The following is a 23,524-nucleotide window of genomic DNA, read 5'->3' on the forward strand; positions in this document are numbered from 1 at the left end:
ATAATGTATATTGTTGATAATCGTTAGCCGTTTATGGCTTAGTATATAAAATGTTTGTTTTCTCTACACTGGATGTCCCCTTTAAATGAAAGGAAATACAGCTGTTTCCCAAATATCTTTTGATGGAGGTGTGCCAATAAGCAGGTAAGTAACAATTAAAGGGTATTTGTATTGTCCAAGGGGCTGCCATTTTGAAATATTTCCTTTCCTGTTTACAGTGCAGTAGCAGGAAAATAAAGGGAATAATTCCTCCTCAAGTCAGTCTGGGTAAATGCATCTATTTTTGTTCTTTTTTCTAGTAAAGTGCACCACACATTCATGGGTTCTCCGTATAAGGCGTTTGCTTTAATGGATCTACAGCTCACAGTTTTTTTTTGTTTAATTGTTGCTACAGCTTTGCTAACAAATCCAGAAAAAATAACATTTTTGCAGCGCCTTAGCATAAAATGATGGGGACCTCTTGCAGAATGTGATGAGGGGCCCTTTGGTTTCAGCTATTTATTGTCTTTGGGCATAATGTGGGGTCCTCTGGAGGGTTGGGGCCCTCTGAAACTTTGAGGGCCCTCCTGCACTGCAGATGCAGCAGAGGCTTCTGTTACTCCCCTGAACTAGAGTCAGATTCTATAAAGTGTATACTACAAAAACTCTGGAATTCATTAGTAATTTGTGTACAACCAGGGTCGGACAGGGACAGGAAATAGGCACAGAAACCAAAATAAAAGTGTCCTCCATTATGCCCTCCTTTTTTCCTGGCCCGGTTTTGTAAAAAAAAATAAACGCTGAGCTGCTTCGGTCCTGCATCAGCCTGAGGAAGCGAGTGACACTGCCTGATCATTGGCATAGCCATGAAGAGATTGGTTTTGACAAGTAAGAGAGTATAAAGAAAGGGAAGCATGAAGGACAAATGGGCGGGCAAAAAACACACATCTACCAGGAAGAGAACTTCAAACTGGTTTGATCAAATATATGTATGGCTTTTCAGAAGGCCTGGCAGTTTGTCCGTTTACATATTTGCATTTAGCTGAAAATGAAGGACTTTATTGGTTTCTCTGCAAATCTTGGAACTTGTCCAAGACTACAGTAGTGAAGGGGAGTCAGAATGCAAGGGCCAGGCTGAGAATGCATGATTACAGGGACAGTGTTATAGCCCACTTTTCAGGTTGGCAGACAGAGCAGCTGCCTGAAAAAAACCTAATTGTTACAGGTGCTTTAAAATATATCTGTGACTCTGCCCGTCTAGTAATGCTTTCTCGCCTCATGCTGTTGGCTGTTTGGAGTATCAATCACCTCCTTTGGTGTGCTTGCTTTGGAATTCATTAAAGACTGTTTCACATTTCAAAAGTACATTCAGTCATCTCACAATAAATTATCTTACAGAGGCATTGTTTACAGAATGGAATACATTTTTTTGTTTTATTCTCTGCAATTAGTTTTTTCATATTCTATACCTAGTGCTTAAAATACAAGTCGGAGTTAGTGGCTTTGCCAGGGCTTGGTGATATATGAGACAGTCTCATCCAGCCCGACATTCTGTCCTATTTTTTTTTTTGTTCAAGAAATTGGGCTGTTGGCGCGCTTGGAAGAATTTTTCTCCCTGCTTCAGGTTCAACAACCACCAGCGTGTGGGTGAGACACCAACACTATTTTAACCTATTGAGGTCGACTGAATCGTTGGACTTAGCGAAGAGTGTAGTGCTCAGAATCATTCAAACACGAATCAATAACATTATATCATAAACAATTTTAAACACCCTAAACAATTTCACTCTAAATCAAACTCCAAACTGAATAAATTTTCAAAGCTTTGCTTCAACAACAAGCTTTATTTGGTCAGCATAGCCATCAAAGCATCATAATACAATGAAGATCCAGAATTTAAAACATATACAAAAATATAAAAGACGTAAAATGAATAAAATACTGCCTTAAACTTCATAGCTATAAAATACTTGTATACCTAATATTTATTCCAAGAAAAGAGTTATTTAGAAAACGATTTCGTGTATGCCAAGCGGCCACCAGAAACTTGCTAACCGCAAGAATGAAAGAATTAGAGGTATCGCCTTTTAAAATCCTTAAAGCTGTACAACACTGATTCAAACCCAGGTCTCGACAAATTGTTCGGATCCATTTTGACTGGGGAATGTAATAAGCAGGGCAAAAAAACATGAAGTGTTCTACAGTTTCTGAGCTACCACAACAAGCTGAGAATAAATCAGAGAATGGAGTTGGTCCCCAACTTCTTGTTAAGGACAACAACGGTAGACTCCCAAAACAAAAACGAGCATACAGACCCTTCACCAGTAAACCAGGTATAAGATCTAAATATGGTTCATAGTGGGGGTACCACTTGAAGTGAGTAAATAAATTGGTCAGCCGACCATATGATTTGCAACAGATAGAATCATTTCTTACATAGGACCAATAAGCTGTTTTCAGGATGGTTTTATGGGATTTTTTCCGATTTTGTGGGTTCTCCCAGAAGCTTCCCATTCCCAGGGTACGGAACCAGTTAGACACATGTCTAAACCATGGGATAGTAACCGCATTCGGTTTCTCTAATAAGTCGAGAAAGGAATCCCTACATATGACAAGTTCAGGGTCAGTCCAAATCCTTAGCCAGAAAAGTAAGGGTCTTAAAGCTATCAGATCAGCTATACGGTTGAACCTGAGGTCCCAAAACATTGGGATCGGGGTCACGCAATTAAAGCCCTAGCAAAATTGTTTTCACCCATAGATAGTCTTTCGCTATTAGAAAACCACTACATCTCAGCACCACAAGCGGCCGCTCCCTGTGCCTTTGCCAGATAGATTTTAATAGCTGAAGATATAGCTTTGGATACAGAGCTTTTTTTAAAGCGCAGGATAGCAGCCGCTCTGTGCTGGAGGAGCCCTGCACTTTTGCTACATGGTCCTCCCAGTGTAGTTTACTTGAAATCCTCACACCCAGATAGTCTATTGATCCAACCTTACTTAAGGGAATCCCATCCAAGTTAATAGTACATCTCCTATGGGGACCAGGGCTGAACACCTTTAATTTAGTTTTGCTAACATTCAACTCGAACCCATAATCCGTACAAAATGATTTAAATCTATTGACAAGGATTTGGGGGCACATAGGGGTCCTAGAAATAAGAAGGGAATCGTCAGCAAAAAGTAAGATAGGGATTTTCTGCGCATTCAGTGTGGGAGCATCATTCTGACAGGAGGACAGTATTTGCACCACCTCATTAATAAATAAGGTAAATAAAATAGGGGCCAAAACACAACCCTGATAAACTCTCCTCTGAATGGGAATATTTTCTGTCAGCTCTCCTTGGTTGCCCAATCTTACTTGCGCACATGTATTTTCATGCAGCCGCTGTAAAAGGTGGATTATGTTAATTGGGGCACCCAATTTATATAATACTTTCCATAGTTTTTTCCTTGGGACCAAGTCAAAGGCAGATCGGAGGTCCACAAAAACAACATATAGGGGGTCATTCTGACCCTGGCGGTCGTCGACGACCACAGAAGCGCCGCCAACAGGCTGGCGGTGCTTCCTTTGCTATTCCGACCGTGGCTGTAAAGCCGCGGTCACCCAGCCGGGTCCGGCGGTTTCCCGCCGGATTTCCCCCGGCTGGGAGAATCCTCCACCGCCATGGGGATTCCGACCCCCTTCCCGCCAGCCTGTTTCTGGCGGTTTTCACCACCAGAAACAGGATGGCGGGAACGGGTGTCGTGGGGCCCCTAGGGGCCCCTGCACTGCCCATGCCACTGGCATGGGCAGTACAGGGGCCCCCTAACAGTGCCCCAGCAGGATTTTCACTGTCTGCTTTGCAGACAGTGAAAATCGCGACGGGTGAAACTGCACCCGTCGCACCCCTGCAACACCGCCGGCTCCATTCGGAGCCGGCTTCAATGTTGCAGGGCCTTTCCCGCTGGGCCGGCGGGCGCTCTTTTGGCAGTCGCCCGCCGGCCCAGCGGGAAAGTCGAAATGGCCCCTGCGGTCTTTTGACCGCGGAGCGGTCTTTCGACGGGGTAAGTTTGGCGGGCGGAGGTACGTGCGGCAACCGCCGCCCGCCAAACTCGGAATGACCCCGATAGATATTGCTTGGCAATGACTACATACTTCCAGTGTAAAAGCACCAGCCTAAAAACCTGATCTATTGTACTGGTTATTGGACGAAAGCCTGCCTGTAACGAAGAAAGGACCTGATGATCTTGTACCCAACATAATAGCCTCTCCAGGAGCTGTTTAGCAAACATTTCTGTAAATTATCAATAAGGCTAATAGGTCTATAGTTAGCTGGGGAATTTGCATTACCCTTTTTATAGATAGGGATTATTTCAGCCCCTTTCCAAGTGCTCGGGATTGCACCACCTGCAGCGATTTTATTCGAAATCAGATTTACATACTAGGACCAAATAATTAGTTCGGATTTATATAGATCTCCCGGTATCTTATCCAGGTCGGGTGCTTTACCTGATTTTAGAGAATTAATTGCAGCTGTGGTTTTCTCTAGGGAAAAAATTAAGCAATCCTCAGAGGTGTAAGTGTCCGAACTTAATAAATCTGGGCAATCGCTCAAACTGACCAGCAATGGAGAAACTAAATCACAAGTTTGGGGATTACAGGTTGAAAAATTACAAGGAGTAACATAAAGGTAGGTGAAATGATCCACCCATCTCTCAGGTTGTGTGTGATTCCTGATGTTGCTCTTGCCCTCTCTTTGTCTTTTAGACAGTAGTTCCAAAAACATCATATTATTATTAGATTTGGCTGCATCAAGCAATTTCTGCCAAATGGAATCTTCCCATGTCTTTTTTGCTTGCAATATAGCTTTCTTATATATGCGTATAGCTGGTTGGATCTCCCCTAGAGAGCCGATCATAATAGCAGTTTTTAGTACAGACTTAGCCTTGTGCAATCCTCATTAAACCATTCATTATTATTCATATTGGCATCAAAGGCTTGGAGTAAGTCTTTTTTATAAAAGAAGCTCTGTAATTCCTTCAGCATATTTTTATGAATATTAAGAATGGGGATATTATTAACTTTGTGCTCCTCATAAGCAACCATTTTATAAACAAACAATTTGTAAATCCCACTTATCAGATGGGGGTTAGCCAACACCTTAGGTCAGCAAACCTGTGTATGATTGTTATTCAGCAGTGGAGTTGGGACCTCTGTACGTTGAACATTCAGTGACCTCCTAAATACATCCCCATGCAAGGTAAGAAGCAAAGGGTTATGGTCACTCTCGTACCGGGGTTCCACCGTCATATCCTTTAATAGAGGCCACAGCCTAACGTCCACTAGAAAGTAATCAATTACACTAGTACGGCCTAGACCCTTCTCTGATAGTTGAGCTGAGGTGCTATATGAAAAAAAACCATCTACATAGATTTGCTCCTCGGCCCAAGTCTCCTGAAAGAGACAAACAGCCTGGTTTTTGATATAAGTAACCCACTCTGGGTTCAAAGCTTTATTACAACCCCAAAATAAATGTCACATATATAGTGCGCAAATCTTGGTGTAAACATACATAAAACCATAGCCTGATCAAAGTGACTGAAAATATTTAGCTTACTAAACATCAACACTGTGAGATACTCCAAAAGAATAATGTAGATTAGCAACAACACAATCTGTACATTATTGTTAGAATTCAAAGCAGATGATGGTGACATCAGTAAATCATCCAAATACAGTTTAACTTTCAATTTAAGTTTTCAGGTTTCAGAGCTGGGCCATTCCTATCACTAACACAAATTTGGACTTGCATGTGTGGGAACTGGCTAACACATGCGGGCAAAAGCAAAAACAAAAAGAAAGACAAAAATAATTTAGAAAATATCTAACTAGGGTAACACACTATAAAAATTACGCTGGTGTAAGTACCTAACTGAAAAGGAAACAAGAAACCACATTAGGTTGTAATTCTCCTCATGGGACAGCATACAGCGATGATTCATCATGCAGTCACCTTGTCCTGCGTCAGCTGACAGCAGCATCAGGACAGTGCAGAACGCAGGCTTCACATAAGACAAAATCAGCAGTTCAGAATTAGTTGGCTATATTAGTACTGAACCACGTAACAATATAGGGCAATTAAGACTAAGATGAGAAAACCTATCTGTGGACTTAAAGAAACAGTGTGACAGCAGACTCAAACAGGGTTCCTGGCATCTTCAAGGCAGGAGAAGAACTAACTAGGACTGACTTCGAGAAGAACTAACTCAAGACTCCCTCAAGGCTAACTGACCTCAGTTCCTCACTAACTAGAAGTGTGCATGATCCATTTATTGGTACTTCAGGTGGGTGCATTTTGGACGTCAGATTCAGCATCCAGTGGCTGCAGATGGCACCATCAAATTTGCAGCTTTCCCAAATCTTTTTAGCAAAAGTGCATTGTCATCTATATGATTTCACAAGTTTCCAACAAAATATTACTTTCTTTAGTTATTTGTTACGTGAGATCCTTCCTCATGACACACAATAAACTAAACTAATACATTTCACATGATAACTACACATTTCCTATCTTGTTCGACAGCTAGAACAAATAATGCAACACTGTTGATTCTAAAACATGTTTCTTGCCTTCATTACAATAGGACAATTGACATTCACATTAACAACCTAGGGAAAGAATTCAGGGCAGGGGGACAGAACAAACAAGTGATTTTCCTTTACTACTGTAAAATGAATCTTTCAGGCCTAGTCAAACTAAGAAAGCCGTAGGACACATTAATACATTACTAAACATATTGTGCACCTTGCAATTCATGTCAAATACATAAAGCAAATTATTTAATTGCAAACATTAGCTATGATATCTTGAAAATATTTTTAACATGCATTTTCTGCATGCATATAACTTGAATTAATAAAATCCATTTATTTCAAAATAAGTACGATTCATTTATATTTGTTTAAAAATGTAAATTCTCCATTTCAATAAAACACCCACATCATTAACTCATTTTAGTACTTCATTTAATATGAATGGAAAACTCTCAGGTTAAAGAGTAGTGTTTAATACGAATGGTGGCCACATGGTTCACCATAATTCAAACATGCAAATTTTACAACTTGTGTTATTTTCTCTGTTAGGCCTTTATATATAGGTTAATCAATCACTATATGCTAACTTTTATGCCACTAATTTAATAATAAAATGTGATCTCTCTCAGGACCCAGGTAGAAACATTTGCCTACAAAGTTCTGCTCCTCATTACTATGATCAGGACTCTTCTGCAGTCAACTTCCTTTGTAGGGTTGCAGGAGAACACTGTGAGAGCATCAGAACTTTGCAGGTAACCCTTCCAAACACAGCCACTTCCATGGTACCCGCCCTGTTTTCAGTTCTTAGGGTCCTTGGGTTTTCTCTATTTACAATAAAATCTGTGTAGCCACTAGTATGCATGTGTAAATATTTGCATAATGGGCCTTACAACCTTGTGTGGCAGCAGCTTTCTGGACCTTATGCAACGTAGGCAGCAGAGTTGTAGAATAATTGTGATCAGTGCTTTTCTCAAAGTTCAATGTAGGTCAAAGAGGGCTGGATCGATGTTGACTCTTCAGGATAGCTACATAAACTACATTTGCATGCAGGTAATATGAATGGGATTTATTTAAATATGCAGTGGACATACTGAAATTCGGCCTTCGTTCCAGCTATCATGTAGGTGCAATTTTACAGAATGTGGCTTGGTGTTATTGTGCTAGTGAGGAACTTGAAACATTGTAATTAATGGCAGAATTGCTTGAAGCATAAACACACTTCCTCTGTCTGCTTCCTTTCCATCCTTATAGTAAAATCGAGTATAGAGTACCTAGAATAACACCAGACTCCTATTGCAGTGGAAGGTAGAGATTGATGTCAGATTGTGGCGCAAGGATGAAAATTTTTGGTCCATTCCAGACGAGTTTTTCAGCATATTCACATTACTTAAATTAACATAAAATAATCTAAGAATCTCGCACTTATCCTAAAATAACAATTTGTCACATAGGCAAATGGAAAGTCAGATAATTAATCTGAGAGACATTTTTAATATTTTTCTTCTTCCCAGTTGGTTAAACTATATTTATTATCCACATGCAGACCCTTCCTTCAGTAAGTCGACATTCTGCACTTACTAATTGTAAAAGGTAGTCATAGTCATTCACCAGGACAGATTTGGGTAGCTCGATGTATGATTAATTTAAGGATTAGTGACTTCATAGTTATGGTTTTTGTTGTAAAAGTGTGGAAAGCTTATTGATTGATTGACTTTGTAGTGATGTTTTAGAGGTAACCAGTGCTAGATGCTGAGCGCCATGTTGAAACATGCCACCATATGTGGGTGAGGGCTTAAATTGTATGTTATTGATGCATTAAAATAAGGGTTTAACTCCACACCACTGGGTATTCCTTATGTATATAATTGCTAAATGTAATGTAGTGTATTAGTATATTTTGGGAGGGGCATGGGAGGCTAAAAGTCATTCTTCACCTTTTACAGTGTTTTACAAATTACGAGGAGTTATACCTCTTTACTGTCCACTTCTTGATAAGTTTTCTAGAATTGTGCAAAATGCAGGTAATGAATCCAACTGGAGCAGTCTTTGTACTATATTTGCTAAATAGCTGTACCTGTACCACCATTCTGTGTATTAACTACCCTGTTTTCTGTGCTTTCAGCTTATGTGCGGTAAAGAGATCCCTCGTTGGGTGAACCGCTTGGCCTACTTCAGCTCCTGCATTCCTTTCCTCCAGAGCTGCCTTCCCAAGGAGTGGCTCACACCAGCAGCCTTGCAGAGTCACATCACTCTAGGCCTCCACAAAGAAGACCCTGAGGACACGACTGATGATGAATCCCCATCTGCGTCTGCTTCACCTTCCACATCGGGGGCTGCAAGAACATGTAGACACACCCGTGTCTAGACCATGACCTCTGAAATTCCTAAACCCCCTGGCACCTCACATTTCCCAAAACTTCTTTTGAAGCTTTCTTGATTCACTACCTTTTTGTGCTTCCCACGGAGTACAACAGATCTCTTGGACTGACACAACAGGGATCTATTGAGGTGAACTACCTGGACCTTAGGGAAGCCATGACATTGTACTAAACAGATAAGAATGTTCACAACGAAGGCCAAGAAGCCTGAGAACTGCACCTTGTGTTGTGGCTGAGAAACTAACGCTGCTAGCGAATGGGCACATTCTCACAAAATGGATAGCAGTAGAATGTTACCATATGGTTCATGTGTACACCCTGCCTTTATCAGTTTCACAGCAGTATAAAAATATATGTTGATGAACTTAAGTGTGGGGTTACCACTAATATTTCTTATTAGGTACTATCTCAAAGGAAGTGATAAAAAATGACAAACTGAAGGGCAACCAGAGAGTTTGTAAGAATGGGTGATAGAAAATATATGAACATCAGGGGGATAGCATGGCATAGTGGTGCAAGAAAAGGAACTGGAAGCTGACACAAGAGACATCAGGTGGATGCAACAGTGCCAAACCTTCAGAAAAGAGCATCCTCCCTGCTGTGATGTGAGTTTATTGTAAAACCTACTGATGGTACCCATCAGATTTAGAAAATAAGTCCAACACCACAGCAAACAGGTCTAAAGGGGATAAAAAGAATTTGTGTTCTGTGCTTTGCAGGTCAGTATATTGTTCCAGCCTGACTCAACTCAGAAGCAGAAGTCCTTCCCCCACTGCACGCTTGAAAAAACCTACTTCACCTTGAAGACATTAACCCAACAACAGGTCTCTAACGTTTACCTTAGCAAAGGGCCTCAAGATAGTCCTAAAGTATGAAAAATTTGAAGTTAAAAATGATGGATGGTAATGGAAGAAGCATAATTACACAAATACAATTACCAACCTCATTTACACCTCCCAGATCTCCGAAAATCTCCTTTAGGGCCAAAAAGAGTAATGGTTTGGCTCAAAAGAGGGATACAGTTCAACTCCTAGCGTAAATGCATTGAGCATAATTGCTTTTTAATGGGATAGCAATGTTGAAGTGTGACATTTATATTTAGACAAAAGGGATTTTGGGGGGTTATTTTTTCGGTGGGTTGTCTTGTTGTATTGACATGTACAGTCCTAGGGCCCAGATCTTCTAAAGGATTAGAAATAGGATTTGAAAGAGGAAAGAGCGGAGACAGCCATAATAAGATCATCATCATTTAAAGTCCTTTCATGATTGATACAAGGACCAATATATTTTTTTCTTGAGTAGAGGATGACAATAATAGATTTATTAAATACCTCAGGGGTATCGCTGCAGTAAAAGCAATGATAACCGAGCAATGTCCCGACTCTAGGTGCAAATGAGGGTAAGACAGCAATCATCAGGGAACGGGAGTAAGATAAGAAGGCTATCCATAAAAAGGAAAAGAATACAAGTTCTGGTCTGGCTGTGGGAAGTGACATTGGAATGAGGTTATGGGTGTCACACATAAAATAAGTATAGTGTGTCTTATTCAGGTACTTTGGTAGAAGTAGGTAAAAGTGATGGCCGTTATTGATGGTCCATGTGTGTTAATCCACACACTGTGAATGACAAGGTGAGTCGTGGTTGTGTTGACTGTTAATTAGGCCTATTGAGGAAGCAATCATGTTTTATTTTCCCTATAAAAGCTCAGCTGCTGAATTTAAGGTGATTTATCAAATGATAACTTCTTGCTTTTAGTCTCATTGGACATGCTGTATTTTTATTAACTGATTGTGCCAAAGAGTACTGTAATCTAGTGCCACCAATGTCACCTCTTCTCGGTAACTGATGTGATCTTACAAAGTTGAACCCAAAGCCTAACACTAAAAGAATCTAGACCTATTGTGGCCTCAAACAATGGAGACACTTCTACTTCTTGGCACCAAAAGGTGAGATGTCCACAGTATGACAGCCTTTCATTTGACACATCCAGATATCTAGCGTAAATCGACTTTAAGGAGGCCAGGACCTGAGTAGCATTATACACCACACGGACAGCTCTCTCAAATTAAAAAACATTTTCGTACACATAGATTGAAAGCATCACTGTCTCCCCAATAGGCCTGGAAAATAGTGGACAACCTCCACAAAGTTTGTGGTAAGGATAGAAACTGAGTAAGTGATGAAGCCAACAAGTCAGGAGGCTCCTCAAACAATTCCTTAGAATGAAGTTTGGATCAGTGCAACCTACATTCATATTAGTGGGTCTTTAAGTGTATTCCTTGTATTGTTTGTTGTTCTGCAACCTTTATACCTCTTTTCTCATCACACCCAGTTCTTTTACTAGCTTAGGGCTTTTATTCAGCGAAAAAAACATTGATGATATCTTTGGCCTCGTATCAAGAGGAAAGATGTCCTCAAAGAATCAAAGCCATGAATCCGAGGCAGGCTGCTACCGTATAACCTGCAAGGAAAACTTTCACTGCAACTTGAACCAGATTCACAAACACAACAATTACAATGGAACCCCTTTGAACGGAGGATGCCATTTTAGGAAGTTGAACAACCACAGTGGTATTGGAAGCAATGAGAAGAGGACTATGTGACACACAGTATGCAGAACATTTATCAAAGTTACTTACTAAGAGCTTGTTTTCTATTGGATTATGCCCAAGTCAGACGCTGCCTAAATCAAAAGATGCACCGCGCCACAAAGGCAATGCTGGGGACATAACATCAACCTCCTAAAGCTTTGTCCCACCAGAAGACCAGCACCAAGCTTCCTTGGTTATGTAAAATCCAGGTTTTGTTTCCGTATGGTTGGCAAGAAAGTACTTCTCAGGAACATGGCTGTAGTCTTAGAAGTTGATATCAAAAGGCTTCAGCTATAAAAACTTGTATGAAATATTTTTATATGCATATGTTTCAAGAGTCAGATGTGCCAGAAGGGTGTACATATCAACATGTAGAAACCAACTTTCAGTGTCTTCAGTTTAAACCAATAAACCTAGTAATAAACATTAAGGAACCTAGGTACATGTAGTGTGGCAAGGACTTAAAGTGTGGAAGGTGAAGCACTTCCTTCCTAATGTGTACTACTTATGTGATAGAGAACTGGTAGACTTATGTTACGTGAAGATGTGTGCATGTTGTATGTGGAAGTATATAGATCAAACCTAGCTGCAAAGCAAAGGAAGATTGCATAAACTGAGGGGAATACAGAGAATTGGGAGAGATGTGAGAATCAGTGCGAGTATATAGTCGCAAGTGAGCAAGGGCTACACAAGAGACGGTAAGGTGGAGAGACAAATCGGATTAAACAATCCCCCCAATCAGTGAATAAAAGAAAAAGCACTGGGAAATCTGTATTGCTCTTTACTGTGTGCAAAACATATGGTTGCCTGATATGGTTTTGGATTTTATTGGGTGTCTTTCATATTTATATGCAGATGGAAATTTCCAGAGGGGCGCTACAACATATTGGGTGGGGTTGTGGACTTGTGAAGCTACCGTGCCTCTCAGCTTGAGTTCTTCTCCTACGAGGCCCAGAGAAAAGTAGTTTCAAAAGTTCTTACCATAGGTAGGCCCGCTGGGTTTGTACGTTTCTATAGTTTGTCTTGCAAGGGTTTTTTAAGCTCTGTTTTTTTCAGCCCTTTTTCCCACAACTCACTCAGTAGTGCCCCTATTGCTTTGAGTGGGAAAGTCAGTTCCCCACCAGAATTTATTTCCACAGTTTGGAGATTTGGCCCGTCCATCTCCATTGCTTGGTGTCATTCTGCCCAACCACTGCTAGTCATCCAGTGACTTCAACATGACTCGCATCTGTCCCCAGAAGGGAGGGTTGCGATTGGGCTGAGCATGTTGCACTCCCTCTGCTCTTTGGAAATGTCCATACGGCCAATTTTATCCCAGAAGCTTTCAGTAGTGACAAAGGAAGGACTCACATTGGTAAGCTGGTAGCCCAACAGAATTTACCAAGTGTTTAGCTGTTGCTAAGTCTGGGTATGAGCAGTCTGTAACAATACCTACTTTAAGAAGGGGGCATTGGGTAAGCAACGGAACATATACCATGTCATGAGCTTAAAAGTGGAAAGCCCATAAAAGTACAGCCAAGTAGAGGTGAGCGCATGCGCAAAACATTAATAAAAGACCCGCTATGATTGCATCTTAAATCCTCAAAAGAAAGGTTCACAAAGCGGGCGCTGCACATCTGCATGGTATGAATGAGGACCTGCGGGCCAGAGGAGGGGCTGGCACCGACTGCAGATGCTGTGCGAGCATTTACAGACAGCCATCAGGGGTGTAGCTTCAGGGGGCGTTTGGGGTGTTACCCCCTCCCCAAAACATTTATTTTTTGATAAGTAAGTGGGTACAGGTGCTTTCCGCCGGGATGGTGAGCTTCTAATCGAATTTCACCATAAATTGTTTCATACACAGAAAAACGAAACACACACACAAATGCTCCTATTTTGAAAATCCTCACAAATGTTGGTTATGTTACAAAATATTGGGCAAGATGATTAATCAAGCTCCCGGTTTGCATTTCTTAAATAGCGAATTTCAAGAAATCGCTATTTAAGAAATGCAAAATGGGATGTATGAAAATTGCGAGTTGGTAATAGCTATTTCTTAAAATTCGTATTCGCTATTACCGGATCGCAATTAAGGAATGGGACTCCAATCATACCTATGGGCCCGTAGGCCCATAGGTGTGAATGTTTTTTCATTACCTAATTTGCGAATTCCAGTTAGGAATTCGCAAATTAGGTAATGTAAACCCCAGGGTGCTGGGGGCCTAAGGCCCCCTTTGATGCACCCCAAAAAAATATTTGTGGACATGTGAGCGCTACATGTCATTTTTAAAATTGAATTTATAATGCATTTTTAAAAATTGCACATGCTTACCACCAAATTGGATTTGGTGGTAATTGCATTTCTTAAATGCCCAATTCGCATTTAGGAAATGCTCAATACATTTGCATTGGAAATCGCAAATAGGAATTCCCTATTTGCGATTTCCTGTTTAGAGAATTGTAATATGCGATTCTCTAAAGGGGTCGCAATTTTAAGGAATCGCTATTTTTGCGATCCCTTAAAATTGCACACTGAATGCCTTTCATACATCTTGAAAGGCATTTTTGCATTAGCAAACTGCAGAATTTTGCGATTCGCACCGTTTGCAAATGCAAAATTGCTTGATACATGTGGCCCATTGTGTTGGCTCTCACTTAGTACATCTACCAACCTGCATTCCTCTCCCATTACCTTGCCTCATAAGCCCCTCTCATGTGCTTGTCCTATAATGGTTTTTAACATTATATGTCAGCATGATAGTTGGAAAATCTGAAGCGCCCTCCTCCCCACCAATCCTACCGACCAAGCTACGACCCTGACAGCCATCTGAGCATTAGAAGGAAGTAAGAGTACACCCAGTGCACATGGATATATATAGCTTCCAGGCGCTTGTCTGAATGAAGACACGTGTGTGCTCTAACGGGCTCCCGCTCTTACGCCCACATCGTTCAGGGCAGCAGCTTTCATACATTCATTCAGGCATTAATGAGCCGCTACAAGTCCATGATTCCTTGCAAATGTCAGTTAACCCTAAGTTAAATGTGGGACTGTAAGTCAGTTCTACATCAGTCATGTACACCATGGGCACTGGAGTATGGGTCTGCAGCACAGACTCAGGGGAAGTCTGTCCCCTGCTTGTATTAACCCTTCCCCGTGCAAGGGAAGGGCTGATGTAGGGGGGTGCAAGGTGTCCCAGGTAAATATTCCAGTACACCTGTGTGAATGAGGGGTGCACTGCAACGTGCTCCCACCAAGCCAAGTTGCCTGCTCCCAAAAGCAAAGGCCAATATTGCTGAGCAATTGGAGCAGGGCAGGGCAGCGTCGCAAGTCTTCTTGCTGTGCTGCCTACGCCCCTGTGAAAGGTCAGGAAAGCACAGTATTTATGAAATAATTTGCATTCCTGTCATTTCCCCCTGCACTGGTGCAAAATTAGCTGCCTAGTGCAAATGCAGGCACCCTTGCACCATAGTGCAAGTCTGTCTACGTTGCACGCAGGATTGTTTTTGGGCGCCTTCCTGCACTAAAATAATCCTGAGAGGCTTTTTCCTCTTTCTATGTGTGCTGCACATGGAAAAAACTATTTCTCTCGTTACGCCATCCCTGGGGAGACGTAAGGTTTTGGCACTGTCCCAGGTTTACGTCATTCAGTAATCTGGGGCAGTGTCAAAATCCATGGGTGTTGCATGGGAAAACCCACCGCAATGCCCATGGAACGACCTTGTTGCATAGAGTAAGGCAACGCAGCGACTTGTGCTGCTTTGCCTTAATCCATAACTACGAGGCCATGAAAAGCCATGCAAAGTGGCTTTGTGTTGCCTCATAGATATGGTTGAGAGACTTGCGGTGCTGGAGCTTCAACAAAAAGTGAAGCTCCGGCTGCGCAAGCCTCTCATCAATATGTCCCAAAATTTGCAAGGGGGCAAGATGCATTTCTGTGTGCTTTACTCTGTTTTTGCTGTTTTTGTTACTCTGGGCACTTTACCACTACTGACAAATGCTAAAGTGCAAGTGCTCCCTATGTGAAATTGTATGTATTGGCTTTTCCATGATTGGTATATTTGATTTACTAATAAGTCCCTAGTAAAGTGCACTAGAGGTGCCCAGGGCCTGTAAATCAAATGCTACTACTGGGCCTGCAGCACTTGTTGTGCCCCCCACGAGTAGCTCTGTAACCATGGTTCATATCTGCCACTGCAGTGTCTGTAGGTGCAGTTTTAAACTGCCAGTTGGACTTTGAAAGTGTACCCACTTGCCAGGCCTAAACCTTCCTTATATATATGTGTAAGGCAGCCCTCGGGTATGCCCTAGATAGCCCCATGGGCAGGGTGCAGTGTATGTTAAAGGTGAGACATGTATTAATGTGTTTTTCATGTCCTAACAGTGAAATTCTGCCATATTCACTTTCCACTGTGCAAGGCACATCTCTCTCATAGGTTAACATGAGGGCTGCCTTTAGCTACTATGAAAGTGCAGATTCCCTTTGAGAGCAGATAAAAATGTGTTTGGGGTCTCTGAACTCAGAATTTAAAAATACATCTTGTAGTGAAGTTGTTTTTTTAGATTGTTGGTTTGAAAATGCCACTTTTAGGAAGTAGGCATTTTCTTGCTTAAACCATTCGGTAACTCTGGCCGTGGCTGTAAACGCCACCTACCCTGTGCTGACGGCTGCCAACATACCGTGACCACGGCAGTATTCCGCTATGGGTATTATGACCCACACTGAGAAATCCACCACAATACAGACACCCACAAAAGTCCGCCACACCAAAGGTCAGTGATAAACTGGCGATAGCCAAACCCACACCGTTACGCCAACGGGAGTACGCCCATATTATCATGACCCACGAATCACTGCAGTGGTCTTTCAATCGCGGTAAACCATTGGCGGTGCATACTGCCGCACTCAAAATACACATACATTTACAAAACACCACCACATTGGACAATTCAAACTACACACACCTGACACACATACACACACCACACCCACACACTCACACCACTATAAAACACACACCCACATTACCCACAACCCTTTGAACAAAAAAAAAGATTGCCAACACAGAGAGACACAAGCCAGGAGCACCCACTCAATCAGAGCCACAGAACACCATCACCCATACACCATCCGCTCACCTCACAGCATATACCCCAACACATCTCCCCAAACATCACCGCACACATCCTCACACATATCACACACACCACATCCATGGCTCCCCAAAGACACAACAGGTTTTCTGAGGAGGAGCTAAGGGTCATGGTGGAGGAAATCATCCGGGTAGAGCAACAGCTATTCGGATCACAGATGCAGCAGGCGTCCATTACAAGGAAGATGGAGCTATGGGGGAGAATCGTGGACAGGGTCAACACTATGGGACAGCACCCAAGAACCAGGGATGACATCAGGAAGAGGTGGAATGACCTACGGGGGAAGGTGCGTTCCGTGGTTGCAAGACACCAGGTAGCAGTACGGAGGACTGGCGGTGGACCCCCACCTCCTCCACCACAACTAACAACATGGGAGGAGCAAGTCTTGGCAATTATGCATCCTGAGGGCCTCGCAGGAGTAGCAGGAAGACTGGACTCTGGTAAGTTAAATCTTTAATACTTTATCCCCCCACCCTATCTGCATGCCATCCCAAAATTCTACCCCTACCCTCACCCCCATCACTCCAACACCTCACATATACCTCCCTATCACAACCCACCCATCCCAATACCAAGCCCGCATGCAACACCAAAGCATGGACCCCCAACACAGACCTGTATGGACACCCATCACCACAGCATGCCCAGTAGAGAGAATCACCCAGCCCACAAAATCACCACTGACACAAGGCCAAGCTGACAGGGAAACCATAACCATACAGGGAAACACACCCATGCACTAGATGGCACAGGCAGATACATTGACAATGCATTTGCATCCCCACAGGACCCATACTCAACGTCACCGGAGAGGAGGTGCCAGCCACATCCAGTTCCCCCCCTGAAGAGGCCCACAGTGACGACAGCAGCTCTGCACGCCTAGATCAGGATGACCAACCTGGCCCATCAGGGACCTCTGGACATTCGGGTACCCAGCCACAGTCCCAACCCACCACAGAGCCTCCCCCTCAGGAAACACCAGCACAACACCCACCCAGCGGGCCCAGGCCACTGTCCCCAGGACACGTCAATCAGTAGTGTCCACCACTACAGGGACCTCAGGACACCCCACAAACACTCGACGATCAGGGACCTGGGGTCAGTGGCAGTGGGCACACGGTTCAGGGGACAGAGGCACAGGACAACAGGGAAGCTGGGAGGACTGCTGTGTGACAAGGGGAGGACAGGCCCAGGGAACCCACTCTCCACGAGGTACTCTCCAACATCCTGGGAGCTTACCACCATTCCCAGGAGACGATGGGCCAGATACTTGCCAAGTTGCAGGAGACCCAGTGGCTGCAGGAGGGACAGCACCTGGGGATCAGGGATGACCTATCTAACATTTACAGCATCCTGGTCACCATTGCAGGGGTGCTGGCTGACATGGGCAAGACCATGAGGGAGGCAGTGGCACAACAACGGGCGCCTGACACTAGCCAAACAGATGAACAGCCCTCCACCTACGCTGGCGCTAGTGGACAGGAGGTCCCGCCACAGGACCAACAGGCCACAAGCACCCCACCCCCTGCAGAAGGAGAACCACCCCGCAAACGGTCCCTGCGATTCAGGCGGAAGTCAGAGAACATTAACAAGACCCCTGCCAGGAAATAAGACTCTCCTGATTGTCACCCTTCTGTCCCACTCTGTCACCCTGTCCACCTTGAACTGCCATTACTCCTCTTCCTATGCCCAATTGGACAATGCACCTGTGATACCAAGAGACTGGACTCTACCCTGGACTTTCCTCCACCATCAGCCCAGCCCATTGCACATCCCCCTCTACTTATGAGCACCTAAATAAACACCCTTGGAACAAATACTAATCTGGTTTCTGTCAAATGATTCACAAATGTATTAGTACAACATTACCAAAGCATTGCAACTCAATTGTACATTGAAATATACTTTGGAATGACCTTTAGTGGGCAGCAGTACACATAGCAGGAGCCAGAGTGGGGCACAGAGATCTGAAATTAGAGATGCCAAAGGGTACTGTCAGTGGCCATAGACATAGGGAAATCAGGCTGCCATGTACAATGTCCAACAGAAAACTGAAATGTAAAGTGAACTTACAGTGTCTTACCTGTGTGTCACTGGAAGTACTGCTGAATTATATTGATTCTGTTGTCAACATCTTCTTCCTCTGCCTCCTCTTCCTCACTTTCCACAGGCTTCACCGCTGCCACAAGACCATCTCCTGGCACATCCTCCTGCAGAAAAGGCACCTGGCGTCTCAAGGCCAGGTTATGCAACATGCAACGATGATCTGGCACACCTTCTTGGGTGAGTAGTACAGGGAGCCACCTGTCAGATGGTGGCACCAGAACCTGGCCTTCAGGAGGCCGAAGGTCCTTTCAATAATCCTCCTTGTACGCCCATGTGCCTCATTGTAACGTTCCTCTGCCCTTGTTCTGGTATTCCGCACTGGGGTCAGTAGCCATGAGAGGTTCGGGTAACCAGAGTCTCCTGCAAATATCAAGGGACAACTGTTAGACACACACTAACCCTTTGGGACAACCCCATACCCAGACACCTACTTATACTGGGTGGGGACCTTTGGCTCACCTGTTAGCCACACCCGGTGCCTCTGGAATTGGCCCATCACATATGGGATGCTGCTATTCCTCAAGATAAAGGCGTCATGCACAGAGCCAGGATATTTGGCATTCACATGGGAAATGTACTGGTCAGCCAAACACACCATCTGCACATTCAGAGAGTGATACCTTTTCCTATTCCTGAACACTTGTTCATTACTCCAGGGTGGGGTAGTGGGGGGGGGGTACAAATGCCACATGTGTACCATCAATGGCACCAATGATGTTGGGGATATGACCCAGGGCATAAAAGTCAGCTTTCACAGTGGCCAAATCCTCCACCTGGGGGAACACCATGTAGCTGCGCATGTGTTTCAGCAGGTCAGACAACACTCTGGTCAACACGTTGGAGAACATTGGCTGAGACATCCGTGATTCCATGGCCACTGCTGTTTGGAAGGAACCACTTGCCAGGAAATGGAGCACTGACAGGACCTGCACTAGAGGGGGGATAACTGTGGGCTGACGGATAGCCTATATACGGTCTGGCTCCAATTGGGCACACAGTGCTTGGAAGGTGGCACGATCAAGTCTGTATGTAATGGTAATGTGTCTGTCCTCCATTGTCGCAAGGTCCACCAGGTGTCTGTACACCGGAGGATGCTGCCATCTCATATTCAGCCTCAGCGGTTGAAGCCTATGGAAGAGAACGGTGAGAAGAGGGTCATATTCCCACATATATTGCAGTAATGATGATTTGTTTACTTTACAGAAACAAAATGTGAACCCGACTGTTAGTTGCGGTGCCAATGTCTGCTGTGACGCAGTTAGGTGCCATGCCCTGTGCCCCCCTGAAATGGAGGATGCCTGACCTGTGAGGAGGGACTAGTGGAAATGAGGTAAGTGCGCTGGCGTTGTGCGCCGTCGCGGTAGGTGGTCGATGACCGTGGCGCAACTTCTCTTTGGTTATCATTGGACCCTATGGGTTCCAGAAGCCAATGGCAATGCACGCCAGCGGTGACGGTACACACCACCGTGGATGTGACCGCCATTTTCTATCTATCCACTCACTTGCTACCTGACCTTCAACAGGACAGGACCTACACTGCAAGTGCTGCTGTGACCTGTGTCTGGAAGCGACAATGTCTCATGTGTCTGGGGAAAGGGCCACTGCCTTCACTGCAGAGGAGTTGGAGAAACTGGTGGATGGGCTCCTACCCCAGTACATGTTACTTTACGGTCCTCCAGACAAACAGGTGAGTACACTGTGAGCATGATGCGTGGGCCATGAATGTATGGAGTGCTGTGTATGTAAGCCACATGGTGGGGGGGCAGAGGCGTCCTGGCCAGAGTGCAGCATGTAAGGTGGACAATGTATGTGCATCAGGGGATGGGAGGGATCTGGTGGGCCATGAGTCTGATGGTCCATACGGTTGTCTAATTCCCTTATTTGCTGTCTTTTCCCTGCAGGTCAGCATCCACCAGTAGAAGGGTATTTGGCGTGCCATCGCCAAGGAGATGCGGACCCTGGGGGTCTTTGACAGGCGGAGCACCCACTGCTGCAAGAGGTGGGAGGACCTGTGCCGCTGGGCAAAGAAGATGGTGGAGGACCAGCTGGGGCTGGCCTTCCAACGAGGAAGGGGTGCCTGTCGCACCATTACCCCCTTGATGTTCCCCATCCTGGCGGTGGCCTATCCGGAGTTGGATGGGCGCTTGAAGGCATCACAGCAGCCACAAGGCAGTGAGTACAGAATCTGACTCCCGGTTTTGCACCCGTTAAGAGGTACTTGCGTGGGGGATGTGGGCTATGGGTGCCCCATGGCCAGGGTGAAGATGGCAGGGTAGGCCCCTTGTTGGGCAGGCTCTGAAGCACTCCTACCCCAATAGTGTTAGTGGGCATCTACTACTGGGCACACTGGGCACAAGGGCCCCTCCAGAACCAGTGGAAGAAGGCATCCACTCACCCTATCCTTGGCAGGATGAAGCACACTGGGCACAAGGCCCCCTCCAGAACCAGTGGAATAAGGCATCCACTCACCCTGTCCTTGGCAGGATGAAGCACACTGGGCACAAGGCCCCCTCCAGAACCAGTGGAGGGAGGCATCCACTCACCCTATTCTTGGCAGGATGAAGCACACTGGGCACAAGGCCCTCTCCAGAACCAGTGGAAGAAGGCATCCACTCACCCTATCCTTGGCAGGATGAAGCACACTGGGCACAAGGCCCCCTCCAGAACCAGTGGAAGAAGGCATCCACTTGTGAGACTGTGGCCTTGCACTCCCCAGGACCAAGCAGTAGGCAAACCACCCACTAGAGAGACTGTGGCTTTGCACTCCCCAGGACCAAGCAGTGGGCAAACCACCCACTAGAGAGACTGTGGCCTTGCACTCCCCAGGACATCACTGTGGGCATGGAGCCCCCTCGAGGAGGAGTGGCATTGTACCATCTTCTGGCTAAGGTGGCCCCCCCTTCCCTGTCCCCCTGAGGTGCCTGTGTGTTTTCAACCTGATGCCCCTGAAGTGTTCTCTCCATATTGAGGCAGGAGTCAAGTGTGGGCTTGGCCCATAATTTTTGGCCACTGACCCACGGACATTTGGACAGGACAATGTACGGCCTTCTGTACATATTGTATATTTTTGTAGATACTGTTTTTATAATCGTTACGTATATCTGCCTATTTCTAAAATGACACTAATCTAACTCTATTCCTTTTGTCCTTGCCTTCTTCCAAGGGGTAACAGGGTGTAAATGTAATGTTGCTGCATGTTTTTGTGTGTATGGTGTTGTGGGTGAGGGTGGGGGCGGGGGTGTTGCATGTTGCGTGTATGTGTCACTCTCTTTTTCCTCCCCCCCTCTCCTGTGTACTAGGTGCAGTACTCACTGTGGTCTTCGCCGCCGTCTTTCGTATTCTTGGTAGATGAGGAGGTAGACCATCATGGGCAGGACCTGTAACTCGGGCTCCATGGTGTCCTGGTTCTTTGTTTAGTGTTGAGAGGTGAGTGGTTTCTCTTCCAAACACTGTTTCCGCCGTGCTTTTGATGGCGTTGGTACTGCCCCGGAAAAGCTGGCGGATTGGTGGGTTGTGATGGGGTGGGCGGTACACTGTCTTCCCCCTGTCTGTTGGCGGTGACCGCCGCGGTGTTTGTTGCTACCACCGTGGCGGTCGGAGTGTTAAAGTGGCTGTCTTTGTTGGTGGTTTCCGCTGTTGTTGTGATCCCATTTTTTTTACCACCGGCCTTTTGTCGGTATTACCACCACTTTAACACCGACCGCCAGGGTTGTAATGAGGGCCTCTGTCTGTTTGTGGATTCCCTGTCTGGGTCAGTTTGACAGTTGGGCTGTTTGTGCATCTCCTCTAGACAGTGATACAAAGGGAGCTGGGGTGTAGCCTGCATATCCTGATGAGCCATCTGGGCTAGAGTGGAGGGAGGAGTGGTGACTCAGACCTGAATGAGCTGTGCCTGCCCTGGTGTGTGTTAGGGGCCTGGCCTGGACAAAGCAGGATCTGGTGACCAACAGAGACCTTCCTTTGAAGTTTTCCTACTGCAAAGGCAGAAAGGGTATAAGTAGTGGACCCAAAAACCCCAGACTTTAGATCACTTCTGGAATCAAGAGGAACCTCTGCCAAGGAGAAGAGCTGTGGAGAAGTTCTGCCCCTGCCTGTGGCTGAGTTTTGTTGGGCTATCCTGCAATTGCTGCTTCTGCCTATGGAAGGGGATAGAGACTGGTCTCTGTTGTGCATTTATACTTGAGAGTTCTCTATAAGGGCTTGGAGTAGAACTTGCCTCCTGTTTTGAAGCCTCATGGACAGCAATGGCTTCACCATCCAATTTTGAGTCTACATGCTGTGGACTCTAGCTTGCCAGAAGTTGCCATTCCAGTTCCTGGGCCCCTGGAAGTGAATTTCTGGTGAAATCCTGTGAAATGATGCTGGATGACATTGTGCGACTTTGGTAAGGATGCTGCTGCACGGAACTTGCACCGCCTCCTGCGCCTGAAGCCGTGGACCTTGCAGAAGCACGATGACCCCAATGACTTTGCAGTCCTCGCATCTCTTCAGCCACTGATCCCGCACGACTTTGCTGAGATCGAAGTGTTGTAACACCAACGATCATGATACCCGACTCCATTGCGGGACTTGAGACCCCGTGACGTGAATGCCACCCCGTGAGTTTGCCCCTCAGCATTGTGACTTTGTTGGACCTCGTCTCTGCTGGAGGTACCAAGGGACCAACACTTTGCAACTGCCGCTGCCTCACCTCTGCTGCTCTGCAGTAAGGACCCGATGCTGCTGCGTGACGCCCCTGCTCCTCTCCCCTATAGCACCGGAACCATTG

The 23,524-nt window shown here is 45.1% G+C and overlaps 1 protein-coding gene across 1 annotated transcript in view; it reads left to right on the forward strand.

Annotated features, from left to right (window-relative positions):
• The window catches only part of LOC138260381 (deubiquitinase DESI2-like), a 297,151-nt gene extending 284,867 nt beyond the window's left edge, over nt 1-12,284 (forward strand). Inside the window, exon 5 of the mRNA XM_069208804.1 lies at nt 8,673-12,284. Coding sequence (XP_069064905.1) covers nt 8,673-8,915 — 243 coding nt within the window. The 3' untranslated portion in view covers nt 8,916-12,284. The remainder of the gene's footprint in view (nt 1-8,672) is intronic.
• The last annotated feature ends 11,240 nt before the right edge of the window (nt 12,285-23,524 follow it).

Source organism: Pleurodeles waltl, chromosome 9, assembly GCF_031143425.1.
Source record: "Pleurodeles waltl isolate 20211129_DDA chromosome 9, aPleWal1.hap1.20221129, whole genome shotgun sequence".
Taxonomy (NCBI): Eukaryota; Metazoa; Chordata; class Amphibia; order Caudata; family Salamandridae; genus Pleurodeles; species Pleurodeles waltl.